The sequence below is a fragment of the Chiloscyllium plagiosum genome, unplaced genomic scaffold (genome assembly GCF_037043375.1).
Source record: "Chiloscyllium plagiosum isolate Xiang-an unplaced genomic scaffold, Cpla_swu_hap1 HiC_scaffold_14, whole genome shotgun sequence".
Lineage (NCBI taxonomy): Eukaryota > Metazoa > Chordata > Chondrichthyes > Orectolobiformes > Hemiscylliidae > Chiloscyllium > Chiloscyllium plagiosum.
In genome coordinates this window covers 19,841,586-19,869,209 of record NW_028270152.1, presented here as the reverse complement: position 1 = coordinate 19,869,209, position 27,624 = coordinate 19,841,586, and the positions used below count along the sequence as shown (strand labels likewise).

The 27,624-nt window shown below is 36.6% G+C and overlaps 1 protein-coding gene across 2 annotated transcripts in view; it reads right to left on the bottom strand.

Moving 5' to 3' along the window:
* Positions 1-2,006: 2,006 nt before the first annotated feature.
* spdl1 (spindle apparatus coiled-coil protein 1) overlaps positions 2,007-27,624 on the bottom strand; it is a 33,884-nt gene continuing 8,266 nt past the window's right edge. Inside the window, exons 2-12 of one of the 2 annotated variants that reach the window (XM_043708626.2) lie at positions 24,509-24,692; positions 23,889-24,065; positions 23,223-23,417; positions 20,337-20,486; positions 18,453-18,551; positions 17,977-18,087; positions 16,331-16,471; positions 15,652-15,755; positions 14,476-14,663; positions 11,351-11,717; positions 2,007-3,714 (exon numbers count right to left, since the gene is read on the bottom strand). In XM_043708626.2, the coding sequence (XP_043564561.2) occupies positions 3,555-3,714; positions 11,351-11,717; positions 14,476-14,663; positions 15,652-15,755; positions 16,331-16,471; positions 17,977-18,087; positions 18,453-18,551; positions 20,337-20,486; positions 23,223-23,417; positions 23,889-24,065; positions 24,509-24,682 (1,866 nt within the window). In that variant the 5' untranslated portion in view covers positions 24,683-24,692 and the 3' untranslated portion in view covers positions 2,007-3,554. Of the gene's footprint in view, positions 3,715-9,200; positions 10,098-11,350; positions 11,718-14,475; positions 14,664-15,651; positions 15,756-16,330; positions 16,472-17,976; positions 18,088-18,452; positions 18,552-20,336; positions 20,487-23,222; positions 23,418-23,888; positions 24,066-24,508; positions 24,693-27,624 lie in introns of those variants that run through there. The other variant, XM_087994113.1, reaches the window with a different exon arrangement.

Genomic DNA, 27,624 nt, shown 5'->3' with positions numbered 1-27,624 from the left:
CCACTTTAACCTATCCTCTTGTTCACTATTATCACATCTGTTTTTGCTTCTGGAGTTTGGCCTTGGTCTGCCTGTACTTATTTCTCTCCACTACCTTTTTCTTTGAGTTCCTGCTCCTCCTATCCACTCATTCCTTTTCACCCCCACCACTCATCAGCATAAACACAACTTCTTTCCTACTGCTATCTGAAGTCACTAGACATGAAACGTTAACATTTTCACTTCACAAATGTGGAGTTTCTCCAGCAATTTCTGTTTTTGCTGGTTCCAGATCTCCAGCACCTGTAGTTCTTTGTTTTAGAATTAGTTATTTTATATTTTGAAGACAATGATAACCTAAAATAGTTTAAAATTGGGTAATGGTCTTGGCATTTCATCAACACAAATGCAGGGGTACTATGCAAGTCCCCAGTATTTTGCATACAGAGTTTACAACAGCACCAGGAGATGCCATTTGCTCATCAGTTTTACACAGCATATGTGTCATATTTATTCTCATTTGTTGCCCATGATGGTACAGGAACCTGTTCTTTATTCCCCTCAAACACTTTTGGAAAATAGTTTGTGTGCGCGCGTGCGTGCATGTATGAGTGTGACTGAAGTGGCTCCACCCAACACCTTCCAAGTAGGAGAAAGTAAGGTCGGCAGATGCTGGAGATCAGAGTTGACTGTGTTGCTGGAAAAGTGCAGCAAGTCAGGCAGCAACCGAGGAGCAGGAAAATCTGTTTCGGGCCGGAGCTCTCCTGCTCCTCGGAGGCTGCCTCACCTGCTGTACTTTTCCACCACCACCTTCCAAGTAGGGCTTTAGCAGATTAGCAAATATGTTTTAACGTTACTTCTATAACTTTGAATTTCCACCACCACTGTCAATATGACCCAAAATCCTCAACACGCATCCTCCAGCCATAAATGGTCACATCTGATACAACCCAAACTTAGGGGTTGCTTGTTTATAGTTACAGTAAATAGTTCAGCTTTAGGTGAACATCAGATGAATCCAATATTAGTAAAAGTGAAAGCATGGACCTCCTGCATTTTGAAAACAAAAACAGTATTTTCTTGTACTGGAGGTAATTGCCAGGTCCAAGCATTTTTTTTAAAAAAACATATGCATAATACACAAGAACAGCAGTAGACCATTTGGCCCCTCAAGTCTTTTCTGCCATTCACTGAGATAATGGTTGATCTGTGGTCTTTCTCCATACATTTGCCTTTGGCCCATATCCCTTAACACTTCTGTTTAACAAAACATTTTTATCGCAGATTCAACATTAACAACTGATCCTACACTGTTTGTGAAAGAGCATTCCAAGCATCGACCATCCTTTGTGTCGAAATGCTCCTCACATCTCTCCTCAGTGATCTGGCCCCAATTCTCTGACCATGCTCCTAGTTCTAGAATCCCCAACCTGTGGAAATGGTTTACCTTTAAATACCCTATCTTTTCCTGTTAATATCTTGAAGGCTTTGATCAGATTGCCCCCTAACCTTCCAACTCTAGAGAAAACAGGCCTAATTTGTGTAATCTCGGCTCATAACATAATCCCTGAAGTCTAGGTATCATTCTTGTAAACCTCCCTCCAAGATCCACCTATCCTTCCCAAGGTGTGGTGTGCATATCTGCTCAGAGTACTCCAAGTGGGGTCTAATCAGGGCTTTGCATAACTTCTGCATCCCTACACTCCTCTGGATATAAAGGTCAGAATTCCATTAGTTTTCTTGATTATTTTCTGTACCTGTTCATGATGTTTTAAAGATCTAGGCAATTGAACCCACACCATCTAGAAAATACCCTGACACTGTAGGGAATCTAATCTAATCTCATCTAATCTAACCTTTCTCAGTCAAGAAAAACTAGAAAGTGCAGTCTGCACAGGTCATAAAAGGTATAAAAGGAATAAGACTATCTCAAAAATGAAAATTTTTTCTCTCAATGTTATTTAATGGAAAGATAAAGAATGTTAGCCATCACTCCCATAAAAAAAATTCAGAAGAATAAAATGGGATCAGATTTCAAGTTTTATTTCCATTTTCATACTGATTAAAATACATGGGTAAGCCATCAATATACAAATCTCAAGTAACAGTTTAAACTAAGAGAGATCATGGGGACCAAAAACAAGAACAAAGATAAAAATTCATACCTCTCGAGGCAGTGAATAATGCAAAGACAAACAAAAAAGGTTACAAATTTTTAATGTACTTTACTAAAGGATGTCAAACCATTTGCAAACACAGAGCTGTTGTTATCTGTTTGTGCTCTATAACCAAGATGATTTTAATCGCCCAGCAAATTATTCCTTGCTTAGACGAGCAATGGATAATAGGCAAAGAATGTCCATGAAAGATGCACAACAATACTAAAACAATGTTAAGTTACCTATACCATGTGTTTAACCACAGAACAAGTTCAACCTCGGCACTCTGCAAACTGTTATTGATAAAAAGGTAAGAATTCAAGATACCAAATAGGATACTAACACCCTTTCTCTACTACCCCATCTGATCATCAAGATGAATACACAGGTACCAGTTCCCAGGTCCAGGTTTGAGCCAAGTCAGAATACATTTTTCAGGGTTAGCATTATTTTCCCAGTTGTCAAATGAAAACGTACCAAATCTGATTGCGAAGCTTCTCATTATATAGTCTAGAAAAATACAGTTTTTGCTGTTATTAGCAGGGGGCATGGGTTTTGAATCTTAGTTCATATGCACTTAGAGTACAACTCCACCCTCCCCACCCCCAAAAAATGTCACTGCAGTTCAGAGTAACTTGTTACATACCTTGGCATTGTTTGTACATCAAGAGTTTCCAATAAATGCAGCAGACATAATATGGTGGTCCATACAACACTTGGTTGTACTTCCTAACACCCAGAAACATGTAAATATGGATTATATATTTTAAAAGGCAAAACAAAATCTTTTGAAAGCCAGAGAATCCAATCAAGTGGCTTACTTAATAGAGAACAATACAGTTAGTTATAGGTCAGAGGTTATTTTGAGACTTCGCTGTCAGAGATGTGAAGAGATTGGAGTTTCAGAAAAACAGGAACATTTGAATTTCTCATTCAATTTGAAATTAGTTAATTTGAAGTTGTTAATAGTGAAGGAAAAAAACTGCCAAAGATTAGGTTACCACATTTTAAGAGGCCTGATTATGTTTTATGGGACCTAGCAAATCATGGAGTTACTCCCAAAATCACGCTATCCAGCAAAAGAGAATCTGTAATTCCTTTTATAAAGTTGTATTTCGTTTTTGTTCCTATGCTTATCTTCATTCACAGTTAGAGGAGTTGAAATGCAAGCTCCTGTATGCAGAAAGGCACCTGTTGAACACAAAATTCAACACACTACCAAAATGTGTCATACTAGCATCTCCGATCAGCAATAGCACAGAGATGTACATTAAGTTTAATTTAAAGTGCCTAATGCACAAATGATTTGCAAGTTCCAAAGAGCCAGCTCATTAAGTTGTACAATGTGCTTACATACTCTCCCAGACTTATCTTGAATAGAGCACTTATGTATTCAATACCAGAAGAATATTCTGTTTACTGTTGGGCACACTGAGATTCAACGGTGGGCTGAGATGACACATGGATGATTGGGTGCAACTTTGGCCGCTTAACTCTTTTCTTCTGTTTCAGCTCTTCTGCTTCATCAATTTCTTCCTCATCTGGCTTTTCTAGCTTCACATCATTCTTGGATACCCTACAGAGTATTCAAACAATCTTCCATATTATGGGATTAAACATGATACAGGAGCCAAATTCAGAGATTTATCCAGTAGCAATTCAGAAATAGACAACAGGAACACGTTCATTATACAGTTTTGGCCTTAAAACTTTCTAACTTGAGACTAAATTTATATTAGGATTGTTGTAATTTTTTAGATTGAGAAATTTAAAAAAGGTACAAGTTAGAAAAAACACTTGATAAACCTCTGAACCAGTACACAAAAGTTTTTAAATGCCAACCTCTGCGAAATTACTCACTGTACACAAGACACAGTACAATGATTCAGAAAAACAATCCCATTTTGTAGATCTGCTGTCATTTCATGATTCAACCAGGAACAAGATTGTAATCTAGCCCTACAATCAAAGCACTAAACAGAGCGAGGACATTATAAAGTCACAGAAGAAACTGCAGCCCAAAACATGCTGACTAGTCTAAATTGATATTTATTCTCCACACCAGCAGTCATCTTCATTCACTGGTCACATTCCCAAATCATTTTACCCAATTTTCCTTCAACCTATCATACCTGCTGTTAAACGCTGAATGGTCCTTGCTTCAAATATCAACTTTGCTTGTTTACTACTGCCTCATTACTCTTTACATAAAAATAAATTTTCACTGCCTTAAATCTTTTACATTTGAATTTATATCCACATTCTTCACTGTAGACCCCTCAGAATTGCTTCTATTAAGTTCCACATGCTCAGTTTTAAATAGATCTTTCAAAATACTCCATAATATCTTTTCTAAATAAAATAGATCCTATTTTTCAGGCCTCTATTTTGAAGCAAAATCACTTTCTAGGGAAACTACACGATATTTTCTATGTATTGACTCTACCATCCACAGTATATAAATGACTCAACGTTGAAAATAACTACAGAATTTTATTCTGCCTCATTCCTGATGAAGGGCTTATGCCCAAAACATCGATTCTCCTGCTCCTCTGATGCTGCCTGACCTGCTGTGCTTTTCCAGCACTACATTCTCGACTGATCCCCAGCATCTGCAGTCCTCACTTTCTCCTAGAATTTTATTATTGTGTTAAGTTTCTCCCTCTTCTCTGGGTAAACAATTTATCAACACAATTTTTAAAAACAATCTGAGAGCAAGTTTAAGACTTTCTAATAAGAAAATCACTGACAGTTTACAGTGAAATATTATACTATAGATATCAAAAGTACATGTGCAAAACATATTTGAACTGGTTAGTTTAGCTCAAAGGAAAAAGATCTTGAGTTTAAAAAAGGCAACAGTATAATAAAGTAGCAACACATGCATATAGACAATACACTCACTCCACCCCATTATCTGGGTCAGCACTTTCTGTGATGATGCACAAACCAACTTAATGCTGTGACATTAAAGTTCATTGTAGGATGTTATGACTTTTGAAAGCAAAATAGGTTTTTAATAAAACAGTGATAACATTTCCTCATATAAATGACACACAATCTTTGAAACAGGACATTAAAATGATAGCCGTATAGAAAGTTTAAAATATGAGTTGATTCTGTCTCGCTCTCCAATACAGACACATTATTGCATTCTGATTGGCATGCGGTTAAAGCAAATGGATGTCTCAGCATTTTGAAGTCATGCATCTTAACTATATAACCTTGTCTTTCAAGTAGATTTTTTTCATGAAATTACAGCAGTCTACAAAACTTTCATTTATAACTAAACCAACAAGTTCTTAAAAATTCACAAATATGGAGCTTACAATTGAACATTAAATTAAATTACACATGAAAAGTGTAGAAACTTTTCTTAAAAAAAACAAACAGATTGTTTTAATCTGAAGCTTGCTGTTACTCTGGACACATCCTGCATTTGCTCCAGCAACAAAAAAAAAGTGAAACAAAAAGGACCGCTTAGCACTCAGTTAATAGTAACAAGAATTGAACTGTACCAGTGTCATGCCTTACTGCAATGCCATTAAACCATGAACAGTTCAGTGGCAGGGCATTTATTCAAAACTGGAAATCCAGGCCTGTATTTGCACTTGGGGAACATTCTTAGCAAACTATTTGTCACCTGGAAAACTGTTCTCCCCTCCTGGATCACTGGTGGCAAAACTAATGGAAGTAGCAACTCTGACACTCCTACATCTGGGAGTAGCAAATGAGCATAGTTAATGAAGAACATTAAAGGCAAAACCTTTCACCCATTTGTAAATGCATGATACAGGTTATGTGGTCTAACCACAAGTCGTCAAATCTCTTACAGCAAAAGTAAGTGCATCAGTATGCTGCAAAATATATAGATAATAGAACGACATTTATTGGATGTGGTAATAATACATCAAATGGCATCCTAGAAAATAAACAGTGTGATGCAGTGTATGTATCCATGCCTTTGAGCTGGGAGACCAGGATTCAAGTCCTGTCTACTACAGAGGTGTGTAATAATGTTTCTAAATAAGTTGATCAAGAACAGCTATTTGGTGCAATATTAATATATACATGATTTGGCCATCAATGTGATATCCAGAAAGAGGTGATCATAGAGAGTTGTTCAGCACAGAAAAAGATGCCGATTAGATATCATAAATTAATTTAGTCCTATTTGCCAGCTTTAAGTATCAGGAACAGCCACTTAAACTAATGGCAAGATTTCACAATGCAAATTTACTAAGAATTCATGTGATTTTCTTTTAAAAAACACTTTGGTGGGTTGACAATTCGAGTTTTGCTTTCTGTAACTGAGCAAGTGTTTTTTGTGCTCCATATGTTTAGTTAAGTAAACTGTGTTTACTCCCTAGATATTTTAAGAAATGAGAAATATTTGAAGGATAAATAGTGGCAATTAGGGAGAAATATAGCAATTAGAGCAGAAGCTGCTGTCAAGTAGCTAGCAAAGTGGGTCAAATACATTGTTTTGCACTCAAATTTCAATAATCATCCACCATCATGGCAATGTGTTTATAAAAGTAATTTTATGAAGTACTTTAAAAGGTTTGACATCAGGTACTGTACAAATGTAATTTTCCACCTTTTACATCAATATTCATATCGAAAAACAGTTGAGGTCCATTGCCGTATAATGTTTGTGCTACATTGCAATAAAGCTTAATTTTAGAAGACTAACCTTTGTGCATTAGTGACTTTACAATCCTTAACACTGCAATTACTTCATAAAGCTTCAATATTGATTTTATTTTGCTCAACGATATAGACAAGGAAAAATATATAAATGGTTTACAATTCTTCTCTACACAAACATTCAACACTTACACTACACTTTGCCTTCATGTCCCTTTACCACCTGCTTCAATTGCTTCCTCACTAGTCATCAAGTGTTCTGCCAATTCCACACTTGCATTCCCTAGCTTTCTTGAGTTTCTTCAATTCTGTACCACAGTCCATTCTTTATACCTCATTCCTCATCCCTTTCACTTCTATTTGCTCTGCATTTCATTCAACCATCTCGTATCTAAATAACCCTCCCTCCTTTGGCTCTCTCATTACTCCTCTGTTGCAACATTGGGAATAAGTGTAAAGGTATAGCTTTCATGTTGGAACAAAGATTTCCACAAACTGTAAAAAATGAATGCCCTCAAAATCAATCTATGGTTATACAACATTAATGAATTTCCCCTGAGGTTAATTGATGGGTCAACAATTACATTTCTATAATTGAGAATGTTCATGCCATTATGGTAACATCAAGCCCATTAATATAGTAATTAATTGAAGAATGAAAGTAAAAGATTAGATTAGATTAGATTCCCTACAGTGTGGAAACAGGCCCTTCAGTCCAACAAGTCCACACCGACCCTCCGAAGAGTAACCCATCCAGATCCATTTCCCTCTGACTAATGTCCTTAACACTATGGGCAATTCACCTAACCTGCACATCTTTGGACTGTGGGATGAAACCGGAGCATTCGGAGGAAACCCATGCAGACATGGGGAGAATGTGCAAACGCCACACAGACAGTCGCCAGAGGCTGGAATTGAACCCGGGTCCCTGGTGCTGTGAGGCTGCAGCTCTAACCACTGAGCCACTGTGCCACCCCACATAAGAATAAAAACTCTTTTCTTTAATCCTTTATCACTTTCAAAGCTGAAAACAAATGGTGTAATGTTATACAAAAGAAATGCAGTTAAATATAGAATTCTGGTATTGGCTACAGGCAATTGGTATTCAGCTTCATATGGGAAAACCGAATCCTGGGCTTTGACTGTGGGTGCTTAGTGACATGAACTGTATCTTTGCTTTGGTAGTACTGGGGGACGGTAGGTATAGGTTATATTTGGTTGCAAGATGCAACCAGAGATTTAGATTTATAGTCTACTTTAGAAAGGAGGAAAACATTCCTCATTCACTTTGTCCCACTTCATCTCACAGCTTAATTTGCTTTATGAAGCTATTTTGGTTTCAAATTGTAGTCAAAGTTATCAAAACTGATCAGATTTTCACACAAACAAAAATAATTAAAACCTTTATTTCAATATAAGGTTTTCCAATTTCATTATCTTGTTTTTTTAAAATTTAAAGAAAAACATCTAAACAACTCATTAGCTTACATGCTTAGAGTACAATACCTGCCCTTCACTCAAAAGAATTAGACAAAACAATCAAGTCCAAGCTCAGGTTTTTGGGAAAGACACATTCAAGAGAAAAGTCATTTAATTATTAAGAACCAAAGTTAGTAATTTTGTCATGTTGTTGTACAAACTTTTAAAATAAAAACTATATTAAGGTTAGAAATTACAGTAACTGAAAATTTGCAAAAGAAAATATGCACAAAACATTGTGTAGAATTTTGAATGGTTAGCACTTCAAAATGTTCTCAGTCTTAGCCAGTTTTGAACCTTCACTATTGAATAATAAAATTGCACGTAATCTTGCTCCCTCAGTTTAAAAAAAAACGCTTCACCCATATTCAATTAATTAGTTAGGAAAGTCAGTGCTTCCATGATTTTGTTTGTGCCTAATAGGCACAACCCACACTCAGAATTAGAAAGACAACCAGGCAGCTTCTAGTGATTGGGTTCTAATGAATTGATATGAGAGTAAATCATGCTATTTGTGGGTAACTTCTACATAATTCTGAAAATGCCGTGCAAAGTGTTTTATACTGTTCCCTTATTGGCAAAACGAACAACCTTTATTGTATTACAACTTATTCTGAAGGATGTTCTCTAAAAGATTCAAATCTCAATTTATTCCCATTACAAACTGCATGACAACCAGGATCTAATATATCTCATTCCATTGAAATAAATCACAATCTGCAATAGATTGGTCTTTAAATGTTGAATGGTGAAAATCTGCTTAAGCTTACACAACCAGTAGAAATGCATTTTTTTGTCCACTTGGAGGTGCTAATGCCACAAGTAACTTTCCTTTGAAATGCAGATCTCTAAGTACAGTTATTCAGCACTAAGAAATAGTAGCCAGTGTAATTATTAATACTGGTTAAGAATTATCAAAACAGAACCAAAATCTAAACTTTATGAAATACGAAGTAGTTTAATTGAACACAAAAGGCTTGAGAATAAGCATCTTCAGTCTGCTGAACTTCATTACAAACTTTAAATACATAGATGGAAGCAATATATCCTTTCTAGAATTTGTTGAACTGCTCCCTAGAAATGAGCGTTATAGCTTTATTCTTTATAACTTTATACATATAACCCAGAGTACTAGGGTACAAAATAACAATTTCAACAGAAATAAAACAAGATATAGCAGATAGTGTTAAATTATTTTGGGGAAGACCATATCTATACAACTAATGAAACCCCATTTGTGGATATTTCTGCCAATAAGCTGTTCATAGTGTAATTAGCAGCAAGGCAGTGGAAAATGCATATTGCTAAACAACAGGAAGAATTTTTCTAGTGCAGCTATACGCACTTCAGAGCATGTTTCCTAACTGCTTCTTAAGAAAATGCTACAAAAGCAAATAATTTCCTTGATAATGTTCTCAGGAAATCAGAAATGTTGCATTTATTGTCCGTTACAAGTTGCATGCAACTTCTTAGCGCAGTATAGGATAAGGTTTAAAAAGCCAAAATTTTAAACCGGAGATCCAAATTGAGGTAGGAAAAAAAGGGTGAAACAAAAGGAGTGGGGAGCTAGACAGAGGTGAATGTGAAGGGGTGGGAGAGGGAAGATCAGAAAAGACAAGTGCGCTTTGGTTGGGGGTGTGGGGGTTGATAAAATCCTCAGGACTTCTGTGAATTACAGTCCTAGTACAGATCAGAAACATCAGGTTACAGAATTTCTAGTGACTCAGACACAGTATTTTAGTTATTGAGCAAAAATATTGAGGAAGCAGTCTTTTATCAGATGACCTATATTGTGAAGAGCCAGTTTAGCCCGTTGGAGACAGCACGGATCTAAAGTTGTTTAAGACAAGAGAAAAGACACAAAAAGGACAAAAACAGTTTTCAGAAAGGTTTCAATTGCAGAAAGAATACATTCAAAATTCTCATGTTAATATATCAAAAATAATAGTAAAACTGTGCACATTGCAAAGGTTTTCTTTGAATATCAGTGAAGTTATGGTATAGACAGGCTCAGACTGCATGCAAAGCTTGTCTACTCTGGACAATTTAAAGTTGCTTTTGTACTGTGCAAAAAAAAAATGCCCTGCAATTTAAAATAAAAATTTAAATTTCAAGTGCTCTAACAATTCAAAATTATCGAGTAATTTAAAATAAGCAACTTCAAATTACAGTATCATTTAAGTGGGAAATCTGATACATGATTCCCAAATTATGATCTGCAGAATCCTTAAATAACAATGTGAGACAGCATAAGGAGGACATATCAGTGCAATGAACAGACTCCTGCAATACAGCTTTCTTCCCGTAAGCTCCCGACTGCAACAAGCTGTCAAGTGGTATTAAATATCATATCCATTGGCTAGATCAAGAATTATACTGGCAAAAGATTGGAACAAATCACATGGCTGCTTTAGTGGTTATGGAATCGGAAGGGAGACTTAACAGTAAAAAGGTCGCTAGGGAGAGGAGGAGACAAATTGAAAAGTAAGCCAAAATATAATTTAAATCAGTGCTAACCAAAATCTGCACTACACTTACCATAGAGTTGGAAAAGTGCAGTAAATAAAGACAGAATAAAATGTATGAATTTGAACAAAGATAAATAAATTAACTGGACAATTATATATGACACTGGTTTCAGTCCAATCCTTTCCACATTTATAGCATTTCAAGCACTTTCAAAAGGAATACAAAGCAAAAAAGCTAAGCACATACACAAGGAAATGGAATGGAAAATAAAATTAGTCTGCATTAGCAATTTATTTTCAAAATTATAGCCAACAGAATAAATGCGTGTTCTGGACTGTGCCAGCCAAACAGTTTGCATTCGAAACTGATGGTACTGCAGGTTTGTAGCAAGGATTTTAAGAAAACAGCACGCTATCTAGGTCTGCCTCTTCATTAAAAAAACTCTAGTCTTGTTACACAATTTTGAGTGTCGAAACTTTTGGAAGGCAGGGAAGGTGGCGAAAACAGAACCAAAGACACCAAGAACAAAGCACAAAGCGTAGTTCATGCTGTAAATAAGGAGTGCAATAGGCCAGTGCAGAATGCTGGGCAAAAGCTGAAAGCGAGGCACTGACCTTGGAGAGGGTGATGGCCTAGCGACTTCATTGTGGCTCCGTTCAGACAAAACTTGAACCTCATTCACTTCTTGCAAGATTCGTATTCGCTTGCCTTCTTTAGAAGGTGACTGTTTACAAGCTGGTTCCAGTTCTGAAATTTGTTCCTCACTGGCCGAGGCTGGCACTGCTTGAATGACTGGTTCAAAGCATGAAGCTAAAGTCTCATTATGCAGTGCATCAGTCTGTCTGCTTCTGGCATCAGATATTTTATCAGACGAGAGAGTGGCTTCAGCAGCAGGATCCTTGTTTGATGCTGGTTGAGCTTCTTCAAGTACTTCAAATGGAAGTTTCTCCTTCTTGCGATTTGATGGCCGGTTCTTAACTTCTAGAATCAAATTTTGCAAGCAGAACTTTAAAGTTAAACATAAACAGTTGAAATTAGTGTATTAACCTTGTAGTTACTGCTACACAGCCCTGGACATTTTGGGTGGGGACAGACAGTCTGGTTCACAACTTAACGAACAGCTTCACATTTTAAATATCTATAGAAACTAGGGAAAGTGTGTTTTAACACAAAGGGAGGAAACCGGTTAACCATCACTCTCACTGGTCTTACTAACTTGAAATCATAGAATGATCACAGCATAAAAATATGATCCATAGCCATCATGCCTAAAATTACTTTTTATAAAAAGCACAATAAACAGTTCAACTTCCAAAGAAATGACCAGGGGATGTAAATGAGGAAAATTAAAATTAGTGGATCATTGATCCTCCACCAGTACACTGACCATAGGGGTATAACAGTTTTGAAAAATTTACACCCCTACTCTCAAATTGTATAAATGCAGATATTACTTCAAATTTCACTTCTTACAAAGGTTATAGCAGTATAAAGCTGATGAATCACGTGGTCAATTTAAGTAAGAAAACATGTCTTGATGAATAGAGGCAAATGTATGGTCTAGAATTAAAGAATTAAAATTAGATTACTTGCTATTTTTGTTTACTTAACTTTTAAATTTAAAATTAAGAAATCATTATTTTTAAAAACAAAAAGATTCTAATGGGAAATATTACTCACCTGAAGCCTGGCCATCATATAGAAGCAACAACTATTCAATGCTTCAAGTTTATTCTAATTATACTATTAGATCACGTCATAAGACATTGCAATCCCAAATTAGTTACAAATATACTGAATTTAAGTGCAACGTTTGCTTCTTTTCCAAAAAAAAAATAGACTTAGAAGCCAAATATTTGTTAAAAGTGTAAAATTTGATGGTTGTCTGAGCAGTCTCAGTATGGATTACAAGGAGCCCCAAGAGGAGTCACAAGATGTCATATCTAAACAGTGTCAAAGAAACTTAAACAACAACATTTTAAAAACGGGACAGAAGCCATTCAAAAAACCTTCTGCAGCTACAGAGATGACAATGAGTGATTAACTCCTCTCAGCAGGAAACTCTGCCCTGTGGACTGTGTCCCAGACTGTGGATATACTTTGAATTGATAGGATAGCAGTTCTGGGGAAAAGTAAAACATGTTTCACCCTTCCAGGAATACACAGGAAAGGAGGTCAAAAAACCAACAGCATCCTGTAGTGGCTGTGTGCTAGACTGCTAGCTTGAAGCTGGCTAAAAAAAAAGTGTGCTAAGAGAAATTTCCAATAGAACCAGTGTGCGCAGGTGAGAAACAAATAATACTCTTTTACTGAAGAGCAGTCAGGTCAGAGCTACCTGTTAAAAGAAACTGGAGAATGTCTTTCTGCTAACAGCAGAAGTAAGAAATCGCTAAACAACTGCTCAATTCTCAAACTCAGCATTACCAGAGTCACCCACTTTAATGGCTGCAATATTTCATTATCTACTCATCATAAGCAAACCAAAGACTTCTATTTTTTTTTTAATTTTCAGACTTGCTTCTCATTTCTAACCTGTGTGCAGGTGTTGAGTTTTATTACCTTTTCTCATGCTTCAGTATCTAATAAACTCACTATTTCTTTAGTTCAAGAAAGCCTTTAAATTAGCTCCTTTTAAAGCATAAATAAATTTGAGGCTAGAAAGAAAAAGGTACCCATCAGGAAAGGGATCAATTTTAAAAATTAACCTTATTGCAACCAAGGGGAGGGCTTGAATAGAGGAGAACCAGTTCACATTTGGATTTGTAATGAATTGCTGCCCTCATCCACAGACTAGTTGTAATACGTTTGCTCTGCAATGCAAACCCAATTACCCAGTCACTTGAGCAACGTCCTTCTAATCGGTGGTACTTGCAGAGAAAACAGGCCTTGCATAACAAGATGTTCAGTGAGCTCTGCCCTCAACTAACAAAATCCAAACAAACAGTGATGAAAGTTTCAGCTGACCATGTCCCCATAAGATAGTGACACTGACATGCAATCTACATTTACTCCCCAACGTCACAACAAATAAATCTTTTTGCATGTGTTTTTAAGTTATAGCCATTGGCTACAGTTTTCTAGCACACTTAAGTTTACTTAGTCTAATCAAACGTAGAATTCAGCATTCACTTATTAACATGTATATAAGTGAATGATATCTTGCAAGTAAAGCACAAGCTGGAACTGCAAACAAACAAAAAAAAGACATTGCTCAACCATTTTAAAAGAAATAGTTCTAGAGGGATATGACACATCACTTAAAATGCTACAAAATCTCCTACTGGAAACAAGGATTACATTTAACACAATGTTGAATTCTTTACATTCAAGGCGTTGTAATGTATAATTTCTTAAATTGGAGCTATGATTACTTGTCACCTTCAAATCTTCAAAGCTGGTTCAGAGAGTGCTAGGCAAGTGCTTCTCCAATGTGCAGCAAAACAATTTTCCCATTAGCTTGCAAAGTTACATATTTAGCAAAGATACTACTAATTTCAAACTTACAGAAATTGGCATGGAACCTGTTCAGAAAATTTAAGGTCAACAATGTTTAACAGATGATCACCCACATCCACTAGTCTGGAAAAATACATTTATGCCAAGCCATGCAGAAGGATGAGGCACTGACAAATATAAATTTAAAAAAAAAACTCATACAATACACAAATACTGGTAGTTGGGATAAACAAATATGGCTGGGTTTTCAAATCTTAGAAGAATCACAAGTTGGCACAGATACCTTCAGGTTCATACTTGAGCCTCAACTCATCCAGTTTGATTCGAAGTTTCATGTTCTCACTCTGATATTGTTTCAGTTGTCTCTCATTGGCATAGAATTTACGTTCAACTTCTAAGACACGTTGACTCTCTGCAAGAGCCTTCATGCGTTGCAAGGACAGCTCATCATTAACAGTCTTATTTTCTTTCCTAGTGTAAAGTAACATTATAATCATGATATCACTGACCTGTTCAAAAATGATAAATTTAGAGACCATATTTTATAAAATACTTACTCCTCAAATGTTTTTACTTCAACTCCTAACCTACCAATAATTCAAGTGAACAGTTACACCAGAGACATGCAAATAGTAGAGGAAAAGGAAGTGTTCAGAAAATAAATTACAGTTGGAAGTACATAGGTAGAACCTGCACAAAATGGCACAGTGATACAAGAGTTACGTTCGATTATGTGTAATAGATATATAGTTTTCTTTCAAACACAATTAAACATTTAAATAAATACACTGCTATTCAACCATCCGACTCCAAGGTAGCCTTTTGTGTTGACGATGAATACATTTTAAGTACAAGGAGGAACTATGGCAAGTAATCTGCCATTAATCTTCCTTTGTTGTTCAACTTGCATCTAGAAACAGGAACCTATTGAAACAGTGCAAAATAAAACTGGTTCAATCTTCAAGTGAGGACAGGACCAGGCCCAGCTTTGATATTACCCATGATAGGTGGTTGGCCAGCACTCATTATTGAGGCTTATAAAGAGATAATGGCCTATCAAACAGGATATCAGCACATGAATCTGTGAATCTTTGTAACTAAATTCCTGAGTGAATGTGCAAGGAAAGAGATTTGACATGAGTGTGGAATATAGCTGCCAGAATGTCCTTCTGGTCAAAGCAACATTCATTTACAGGATGCACATAAATTTCCCTGCAGGCAGTATTAGAGATCTTCCATCTATTTAACAAATGACCTTACTTGAGTAGCGTGGACATCATATTCGGAGTATGACTCTGGTAAAGTAATATAACAAATCTACATTCCACGAACGTAGATTTTCCTTATCCCAGGAAAATTAATATACGCAAAGCTGAAGCTAGTTTCTGATTAAACTACTTTCTTGGTCTGTTGGCTACAAAACTTGCAACCACTGTGCACAATTTAATCTGATACATACTTGGCATTGTCAATTTGCAGTTTTAGCAATTCAACGTAGTATTGCCCATCTCCAAAATCTGAAATATCAACTCCATTAGGATTATCCCCAGCATCGTAATTCATCTGAAAGAAAAGTAAAGAAAATAAATGAATCTAGACCAAATTGACAGGACGTTGAAGTGGTGTAATTTGGATATCCATTGTCATGGGACATGTACTTAGAAATTCCCAATTTCAACTGAGCCACCCCTGCCAATATGTGCTTTGCTTCAAAGCAAAAGCCAAAACTACTTTAGCAAAACACAGGGGATAGATCAAACTACTAATTTTCCTAGTTGGGGAAAGGAAGAAAATATTCTGGTCCCATGATTTTGATAATAAGGTTGTTAATACCTCAAAGGAGAAAGGATTAAGAAAAAGAAGACAGACGAAAATGTATGTGGAGAAAACGATGCTGGCCTGGCAAGCCAGAACACTACCCATCGTGCCGACACCATCTTGGCTGACCTTCTAATCACATGTTGCCTTTAAATTATTATGAAGGTTGGATGGTGAATGAGTACAGACATCCTGTCACCCAACTGGCACTTTTGCTGCCCATTTGAAACCTCTGACCATTAGTTTGTCTTACAGGAGAACGAGAAGATAGTAGGAGCTTAGGCCTGCTCATTCACTATGTAGGATTTAGTTTTATTTACCTCCATTTTCTCCAGACGTCGCAGTTTGACCACGAGAGCTTGAATTTCATTGTTCTTTTGTGCAAGCATCGATTGCAAACGTTCAAGTTGTCCAGGGTCAGACTGCAAACCCTTTATTTGTAACATTGTGGCTATCTGTACCTAGTAATAAAAATATTAGAAGCATATTAAGCTTGGGAGACATTATGCTTTTCAGGATCTATTGCAATTGTTGCCATCTTAAGATTCTTATTCGAACATTAATCCAAGATTGAAAGCAAAATATATGCTACTGGAGATGTGTGAAGCTTTAAGACTATCACACTTACATGAGACAAAAAAAAAATGACATGAAGCTAGTGAAATGCTCTGGAAAATAAACACTCAACAATGGTTTGGGCCACTTGCATATATCCTGGTACTCCAAATCAAGGTCCGAAGAGGATAGATAGCAGAAGACAACTATACTGATTACAAAATATAGCATTTGAGCAAAGACTACCTGCTAGGAAGACTCTTAAAATTGACATGCATGCAAGCTATAAAACTTAATCACAAGAAAAAATACTGAGTAATTCTTTAAAGAAGATAGCTCAAAACATAACTGAACAAACTCCAATTACCACTCTGGATTTCAGGATTTTTAATGTCTTTCAAATAATATTCTAAAAGTCAACTTGGCTTTCTGTAAAACAAAAAAAAAACCCAGTGGCCACAAGAAGAAAAGGGAGTTATGCGGATAGTGTGAAGGGACGAGAATGATTCTTATACCCAATAGTGCAAAAAATGTATTTTTATGAACAAATTAAAGCATCCTGAAGTACTGTTGCTCACCGTTTATTTATTGAGCAAACCCTTGGAGGTCTGAGATGATATAGTACCACCAACAACCACTGCTTTCTTAGTGGTGCGGTTGTCCAGTAGAGCTTGGGATAGGCTTGCCACTGTGCAGTAAAGTGCTGGAGATGCAATTAATTTTTTAGGCTTTCCCTAAAAAAAAGTGATGTAGCAGTCCACAGTATCTTAATTCTATATTTAGTAAGGATAGAAAGAATTTTCCAGAATGTTGTTCTTCATCTGACAGACTCGAACACATGAACGATGTGTTCACAAAAGTAATACTTGCTAACATGGAACAGAATGACCTGCAGAAATACAAGTTGTAGCACACCAGCTTATAGCCACAATTCAGAAAGCATTTCTCTAAACTCAGCTGGTGATATAAAACATAAAAATTAAAAATAATCAATATACATAATATAATTTGGGGCAGCATAGTGCCTCAGAGATTAGCATCACTGCCTCACAATATCATTCCAGCTGTTTGTGTGGAGTATGCACATTCTCAGTGTCTGCGTGTGTTTCCTCCTGGTGCTCCGGTTTCCTCTCAGTCCAAAGACATACTGGTTAGATGGATTGGCCATGCTAAATTGCCCCATAGTGTACAGGGATGTGCAGGCCAGGTGGAGGGCAAATGGTAAATGCAGGGTTACAGGGATAGGGTAGGTGCTGCATACTCTTCGAATGTGCATTGGGGACTTGATGGGCTAAATGGCCTGCTTCCACACTGTAGGGTTATTATTCTAATTTATAACATACATATATAATGATACATAACAGATACAGGGAAGCCAGAAGGCTCCAGAAATGCCTTATGGAAGCCATACCTTCATTCGGTGAAGTTGTTGACGGGAGAACGCATGCTGTTTCTGCAACGACTGGTATTGGACTCTCAATCCAATAAGCTGTCGCTCCATCATTGCCCTACGATCTTCCACCTATAACAAATAAAGAAAACTATTGCTCAATTCAAATCTTTTTGAAATAATCTGTACTTCAGTTGCCTGGGCAACACACAGTTCAGCCTGCTTGCTCAATTAATTTAACATTGTTAAAAATATGTACAATTTATTTCTACGTATTTCAAAGAGTTTTCAATTCTATTCCGAGTGGAGCAGAATTGGTAGAAGCCTGGAAGGAGGAGATTATGCATACATTCTCAGAAAACCAACATAACTTTTATTGCAGTATGTAAAGATTCTTTATTTGGGTCTATACCATCGGATTGATATGGAGGAAACATTTACAAATAGTTAAAAAGCTGTTCACAATCAGACATATGAAAACATTTGAAATACACTACCTCAGAAAACAACGAGTTCCCTTTACTGTTGGGGTCACGAGCCTCTTGCAATGCCTGATCCAACTGGATCTGGAGATCCTGGTTAGCCACTCGTGCTTTCTGCATTTAAGAAGTTTAAAATCAGCTACAAAAATTCTGTATTGCCCAGAAATCAATGATAAATTATACATGCAAGACTTCACACTAGTTTAGCTACATTAATCAAGGTTATTAAGAAGAATAATTCTACAGCTTGGCCAAGTCATATCTCTTTCAAAAACTGACAATAACCTTACAATGTATAAAAGGGATCTTTAATTTCTGAAGAAAAAAAAAATACTTTAAAGAATGCATCAGGTCTTAGAATACTGTTATTAGTCATTTTGTAGAAGATGAACAAATTCCTGTCTACTGAAACAAACTTAGCCATTCCAGTATTATATATGAATGAATTCCTAGATTTTAAAAAAAATGTAAAATCACTTGTATGCTGTAAAAAAAAAAACAAGCATCCATTCACATGATTCAAAACAATTTATGGTTCACAGGTTCAACATATACAAAACCTGCTTCTATATTACGAAAAAACTCAAATGGGGCCTTGAGCGAAAGACAGATTTCAGGAGCATTTCAACTGTATGAAGTACTTAAGATTTAATCTATAGGGAAAATATTGTAAGATTATTAAATAAAATGCATTTCCAATACAGAAGAATCAGCTCGATTGGCTCAGAAGAAACAAACATTCTCAGAATTGTCTTCCTACAGTTATGGATTATTCTCTATATTGTAATAATATGTATACTTCAAACAAATACTTCAATAGCTATAAAGGGATCTTTTTAACAGGTAACTGGTGGTCTGAAAAGTGTGACATATTTAAGTCATTCTTATAAGGAAAAACACTCCTTTTGCTCCAGCATTACCATCAGACACTTAACTCTGGAATCGCTTAAGAAACGGCAGCAACATTGGCTCAGTAGTTAGCAATGCTGCCCCACAGCACCAGGAACCTGGGTTCAATTCCAGCCTTGGGGACTGTCTTGGTGGAGTTTGCACATTCTTCCCGTGTCTGCGAGGGTTTCCTCCAGGTGCTCTGGTTTCCTCCCACAATCCAAAGATGTGCAGGTGAGGTGAATTGGCCATGCTAAATTGCCCATAGTGTTAGGTGAATTAGTCAGGGGTAAATGTAGGGGAATGGGTCTGGGTGGGTTACTCTTTGCAAAGTTGGTGTGGACTTGTTGGGCCGAAGGGCCTGTTTCCACACTGCAGGAAATCTAATCTAGAATGGATTGGGAGATCAAAAAAGGATGCAAAGTTTTTCACACGGACAAACGCAATTATACTATTTGCATCTACCCATACTAAAACTGTCTAATCTGGAAATGAAGAGGAACATAAAGATCAAATTCCACTCCACAAAGTAGGTTAGAATTCAGTGAGAGAGACTTAACTGCAGCTGCCAGGTCAGATCTGACAAATATATTATGGTGAACAGTTGTTATCAGATTCATATAGTATATAATAAACAAATTGGACTGCGCACGAGAACTCACTGCAACTTGAAATCAGATTGAGATATCCAATTGCATTCCATGCTTGAGCATCTCTTTTGAACTATGTAATTTAATTATGATTTTCTTTGATAAGATGAGACATATTTGGCTTAGAACCGCTGTCAGAGACATACTCAGTGCCTTCAATGTAAATTTGAATTGATGATGCCCTGAAAAAGACCGAAGTCTACTTAACTTTAGCAATAATTAGGCATCAGCAATTTAGCGGCATTACACAGGTGTGTAACAGTGTGTCAAGGATTAGATTGCAGTTTTGGAATCAGTCCAATCTCAACGTCTTTCAGTCTGGAAGTAATAATCAGTTTCGGAAACAAATAAATTTGGCGACCTCCAATGCATTGCAATATGATACTGTCTCTTTCTCTTGGTCCTCCTTCTCCTCTTGAAGTCGTTCAACCTGGCGCTGAAGATTATTATTAGCTAGCTCCAACTGTTCCTGATGGTATATCATTTCATTAAGGTCTTCTTGCAGTTTCCCCTGTACAAGAGATAAAGTATTTGAAAGTCAGAATTTTACAACAGTAATTTAAACAGTGATTCATAGCTAAAACATATTCCAGAGCGCTGCTTGACAGTGGTACAATGCAGGTTGCACCAAGAATAGTCTCAACTTTGTTTTTATTGTGGATGATAAAACACCTCTCATAGGGTGGGTTAGAGAGCAGCTAGTTTCACATTTAGAGACTTGGAAGGTCAAATTCAAGCTTTAACATGGAGATTTTTTTAAAAAGCCATAACACAATAAACCTTTTAGAGGGAAAAAAATTCCAAACAATGGTTTCCATTTGAAACAATGATGGAAACTACACAAAGTATCACTTGATATGCTCATTCACAGCTTAAAATATTTTAATACTGACCAATCAACTCCTCTATTTTACAGGACTATTTCTCCTTTCCTCTTTGAACTCCACCCAGAAAGAAGATAACATCTGTTGTGGTAAACTTCCAATACCTCATTAGAGTAGTCATTGCACCGATGTAGGATTTGAAAGTGCTGCAGATCATTTCCCACAATTACCAGATCCTCACCAGACATGGACACTTTCTGCATATATCAAATGGCAAACTGGCTTTGAACAATGTCCTAATCAAGAACACTGAAGTTAAATGCAATCTCCCCATCACCATCTGAGTGAGTCAGCTAACTCAAAGATAAGGATTACAGCTAGGACATTCCTGGATTGAACTGTTCAGTCAACCACTGCCAAATAGATTTCTGCTTTCTTGAATATTATACAAAACTGCATACGTTTTTAATAGTAGCCCTGATATGGAGGTGCCAGTGTTGGACCGGAGTGGACAAAGTTAGAAATCACATGACACCAGATTTAATTGAAATCCCAAGTTTGCAAAGCATTGCTCCTTTGTCAGCATTCCAAAAGCTTGTGATTTCAAATAAACCTGTTGGACTATAACCTGGTGTCATAACACCATTAGACATCGGAGCAAAACTTAGGCTATTCAGCCCATCATGTCTGCTCTGACATTGAATCATGGCGGATATGTTTCTCAAATCCGTTCTTCTGCTTTCTCCCTGTAACCCTTGTTCCCTTGACAATCAAGAATCTCAGTTTTAAATATACTCAATGACCTGGCTTCCACAGCCTTCTGCAGCAATGAGTTCCATAGATTCACCACTCTCTGGCTAAAGAGGTTTCTCCTTAGCTTCGTTCTAAAAGGTCTTCCCTGTATTCTACGGCTACAACTTCGGGTCTTAAGTCTCTCCTACCATTAGAACATTCTTCCCAACATCCAATCTGTCCTGGACATTCAGTATTCTTTAAGTTTCAATTGGATTCCCCCCAACCATCCATCCTCCTAAACTCCATCAAGTATAGACCCAGAGTCCTCAAGTGTCCCGATGTTAAGCTCTTCATTCCTGGGACCATTCCCGTCCGTGAACCTCCTGGCGTGTGACTTCTGACTTTATTTTCAATAGGCAAGTTCAGAACAGAAAAATCAATGCATCAGTTTAGACATGTAATATTTGCTTAATAAAATTTAAATATCTAAAGAAGTCCCCCCCCCCGTTGTTGTAATTCAAAATAAGTATTAACACGCCCAAATATCTACACCCAAAATACATGGCAAGAATACATTTGCGAACAGGAGTGAAAGGATTGAAGCTAGTACCTCAACTGGTAATTCACAGTTTATATTTATAACTTTGAAGGGACGCAAGGCACGATTGCCAAATTTGCTGACAATACAAAGACGAGTTTTGAAGATACAAGGTTAAGCAAGCAGGCATGGTTGTGGCAAATGACTGTGGGAAACTGTAAAATTGTCTATTTTGGCAGAAAGAATAAAAAGTAGTGTATTATCCAAATGGTGAGAAATTTCAGGGCTCTAAAATGAAGATAGATCTGTGTATTCACATATTTAAAGTAAAGATCAGTACACAGGTACAGTAAGTAATTAAGAGCGCTAAGAAAAGGTGGAACACAAAATAAGGAAGTAATATGTCAGTTTTACAGGGTATCCAAAAAGATCACCTCTGGAGTACTGTGCATAGAATTTAAGGAAGGATGTGATGAGTTGGAGGCCATTCAGAGACGGTTTACTGGACCAATACTTGGATTTTTGTTTTGTGGGGAGGGGGTTGGCTTGTGAAGAAAAGGCAGGCTTCTATCTGGCATTTTGAAAGCAATAGCTGCCTTGCTTGAAACAAGTAAGATCCTGAGGGGTCTTGATAAAATAATTGTGAAATTCCTCTTATGGGAAAGTTTAAAGATAGAGATCCCTAATTTTTAATCTGTAGACACCTATTCACATAGAAAATGACTTCTTTTTCTTCCTAAATGTTCAATATTTTTTGGAACTCTCTTCTGGAAAATTGAGATCACAATCAGTCCAACCATTATATTAATGAATGACAGAGCTAGTTCAAAGAGCTGAATGGCCTACTTTTACTCTTAGTTTGTAAATACATATGTATCGAAAGTTTTTCTGCAGCTATGGACATGGATAGTCCACAACAGTGTAAATTTTAGATCATTGTTTACCAATTAGCATGGACAGAAATGGATACTATTTCTGTCAATCAGGCGCATTAGATGTGGCAAAAGTGAGAACAGGAATGGTACTCTTGAAATTATGGTGAAGTGCTTTGGTGACCATGACAATTAGGAAAACTACTATAATACTTGTGAACCAGACAAGTGGAAAATAAATTAAAGTACTTGACTGAAAGAAGATGCCAATTTTATACCTTTGCAGTTTCAAGTTCAATGTTCTCCATTTGAAGACTCATCACTTCAGATGACATGGTTTCCTGTGCACGCTCAGATAAATTCCTCAATTCTTCAGTCTTCGCATTAAGTAATTCACTCTGTCGATCCAGTTTGTGTCTCAACTGCTTCTCGCAGAGCTGTGCTTCATCCAGCTCAGATTTCTGCTTTTCCAACTAGTAATAAACCAAGATGTATAGATGAGAAAGTGGTATGCATTGAGACAAAGATCACCTTTATAATTTAAAGATATGAAATGGAAGCAAACCAGTTGATCACATTTTGCTCTCATGGAAAATGAAATTGTATCGTTCCATTTATAAATCAAAAGTAGCTTAAATCGCTCAATTTTTTTCATTCTGACAACCACTCCACCTCCAAGGAGCAGTGGTCATGATTATTTTGTATAACTGCCTCATATCTCTTCTTTGAGCCACTCTGTCATATTTGGAAGAATCTCAAATGTACAAACAAAAAATAATCCAGCTACTATGAAAGCAAAATACTGTAGATACTAGAAAATCAGAAATAAGAACAAAAACATAGTTAAGAAACTCAAGCAGGTCAGGCAGAGTCTGTGTACAAATTCAGGTTTACAACTCACCGGAGTGCAAATTATTTTGTTGCTTGTTAGAATTATGGCATACCTTGTTCTTCAGCTCATTAATTTCACGAGCATGAACTCTCTCTAGCTGTTCCAGTTGTTGGTTCAGCTGAGTTTTATATTGCTGTTTGCTACTTTCAATATCTGAACTCATGCTGTCCAACATACGATTCTTGAGTTCCACCTCTCTCTGTAGTGAATATTTTTCCTGTTCCAAGTGCTATTTAAATATCAAAGAAAATTGGAAGAGAAAATATAATTTCATTATTCCATAGAAATAAATAGATATTTTGACAATAGATCAACACTACATTCCGCAGAGGTATACAGTAATAACAATTTTGATTCATTTCCCCCCTCCTAAAAATAATTTATCCAAATAATTCAGATGGAAGAACTTTTTAGAGCAGACTCACATTATATAATTCCAGGTGGATAAGGGAAGAAGGCAGGGGCAAAAAGGTGACAAAAACAATAAGCTGTTCTTCTCTTCAAGTTACTTGTTTAAGTAGCATTGGTCCAAATCAGGTTGTGAATATGCAAACAGGAGAAAATACTTTCTTGGCAGAAGCCTGAAGTTACACAATAGTAACAGCTCATTTCAAAAATCACTTCCCAATTCAATTAGTGGTTTATTTTGTAAAGCAATTTCTATACATGTACCTCTCGGACAGTAGCAAATTCATTTGTTGTTTCTGTCAATTTGTTGTCCAGTTCAGCCTCATTTTTCAGCAGCTCCAGTCCATATTGAGCTGCCTTCATCCTCTCACTTTCTGACTCCTGGAGCTGCTGCCGAAGCTGCTGGATTACATCTTCCAACTCTGAAACAGTCGTCATTTTTGGGATGCTGCAAGGTAACAACAAGGTGAATCGGCTTTTTATTGTTTTAAAAAGTTTTTAAAAGTTTCTATGGATATGGGGCTAGTGGGGAAAAAGATTTTCAATAATATTAAACAGCAACCTGCATTCACAACATACAAGGATATAGAATACCCACCATAAAGTTTTCACTTTCTAAAAGAATTTTAAAATTATTTGGATAGTGAGGCATGATATCGTATTTGTGTAGAAATGTATGTTGGAATAGAATTTAGATCATGTGACTAACACTTTTTGATTGACATGGGAAAGAACTGTGATGAGGAGCATGTTTTTAATGAAGAAAGTGGTCAACATCTAGAATCTACCCATACTTGCAATGGAGGCAGAATCAATGAGGGCTTTCAAAAGGGAAATTGTCAGTTATCTGAAAACAACAATTTTCAACCCTACAAAACAAATACAGGCTGTGGGACGAGGTGAGTGGCTCTTGCAGAAAGCTGGAACAGAAACAAAATGACCTTTTTTTAAAATGCTGCAACAATTCTATGATTTCTCTTGAGTTATAAGTAACTTTTAAACTTGCTCTGTACCTTGAAATATTGAAACAGTTAAAAGTGGCAAATTTCCAGGATGTTGCAAGCTTTAATCTGTCAAAGTATAATTTAGTTACACCACTGCTTATTTGCTGAATCTGTGGGACTTACAAAGTGTGTCCCTTGACCTATTTCTACAGCAGCATTAGGAAGCTGATGATGAAGTCAGCATTAAGAGTTGAACAATGGAGGCAGGATCAAACCAAATGTGTGTCAATAAGCTGCAACTACAACTTTCAAATTATGTTGTAGGGTATATTTCCAAGTTGGGTATTTCAAGCAACAGATATTTCACTTTGAAAATTTTTTGGTACATGACCAGTGTTGCCATTCCAGTGGTCTGCGTCATACTTTGATATTTTTCTCCAAGAAAGTTAAGGTATTAGAGTAGGCACAAAACACAATTCTTTTGGTCTACATCCATGATTTAATTTCTCATGTCAGATTTGAACAATATAGTGATGCATAGATAGATTTGGACCATTCTTACCCCCTCCTCGCACAGAATTTCAGCAGTATATTCTATCATTTGTTCATCGGGTCTTCATGACTAAGCAAAATTTCAACTTTAACATCGCTATTTTGAAAACAAGGCAAAGATTGGTTTGAATTTTACAAATCGGAGATTTGTTCTATTCCTGACGTATGATTTCCAACAGCTCTCATTCATCTATATATATAACCAAATACACGTTTGGTGAATTTAATACCCACCACATCCCACAATGGAATTGGGCTGAGAGGCCCCAATAATGGGGTAAGAAGTACAAGCTTGCTTCTAACCAGCATGTTTTCCCTAACGTGAAAATGCTCAAGTTATCAAATAAAATTTGGTGTGGAGTAAATGGCATTGAAAACCCCAGATGTTTATTACAAAAGACTTACACACAAACATTACATTCCTCTGGCACATACATATCTGGGCTAATAAATAGTTATGTTACAACAGAGAAGCAGGTTTTCAGGTGGGTGTCATGCTTCAAGTGATCCAAGGAAAGATGAATTGAGATCTTTACAAATTCAGATGACATGCAATAAAATGAATGATACATACAACATGAGAATCTCTCAAAAGCATACTGACACAGAGATGTGGCACCATAGAAACTGCGCTGGGAAATTTCACATACAGCAGCTGGGAACTTGAGTGGCAGCCAAACTGCATAATTGGAACTTAAATCGTGACAGTTGTTACTAGCTCTCTAGCCAACGGATAGGCCCACTACCATGACTACTAAATAGTAGGCATGTAGAGAAATAACAATATTGTTATGCTTTCTCCTCTTTGTGGAGAGAGCTGTAACCTAGTTGCTGCTCCTTTACAAGACAGAATGTGAATGATGAAATAGAATGTAGTGCAATCATGAACATCAATTAGTTCATGAACAGAATACTGGAGAAATTCTGCAGGTCTGGCAGCATCTGTGGAAAGCAAAAGTTAACATTTAGAGTTTGATAAAACTTGAGTTCTGGAGAAGAGTCATAATATTCTGAGCCTGATAGCTCTCTCCACAGTTGCTGCCAGACCTGCTAAGTTTCTCAGCATTCTTTGTTTGTTACAGATTCCTAGCATCTGCAGTATTTTGCTTTTATAATTTCAGTAGTAATATTAATTGTTTTTTTTTACACCAGTAGTTTATTTCCTTGTCATGCAGATAGTTATCCAAAAGGTAACAAGCCTCAAAAAACCAAATAGTAATTAGTTGTAAGACTACTTCTGCACCATGCCTGCCTAAGTGTGTTTTCTGTGTAGAAAGACAGTAATAATATGAAGAGTTAAACTTCAGCAAACACACAAGCGGGGGTGCAGTACAAGACCACAGTTGAAAAGGAAAATCCTATTCATTATGGTTCACCAATCTTTTGCTCAGCATTGCCAACGCTTGTTTCAAAGTGCTTAGCTGTTCAAGAATCTTCTTGATGCTATCAATGCCTGACTCAGTTGAATTATACAAAGGATCGACGTGCACAGACTACAACCAACCATCCCACAAGCGGAAAAATAAGCGTCGCTCAAATTCCATCTCTGCTGCAGAAACTATCCAAGCTCAAGCAATATTAATTGTTACGACAGAACAATGTCAGAAACACAATTATTGCTCATAGCCCATCTAAAATGCCTGCTTTCAGATTAGTGCAGTTCAAATTCTATACAATTAGAATGATAACACTCAACCTCAGACTTCTGATACTCCTGTATGATGTGGGTACAAGTGCTTTCTCATTGCTACTATTCCTAAATACAATTATATCTGCATAGAGATTTATATAATTACCCCGTCTCAAACTGCTTCACTTTCTGTACTCTATATTTGGAATACATAGCATCCACCACAAATTTCAAGCAAACATTAATTTCCTGAA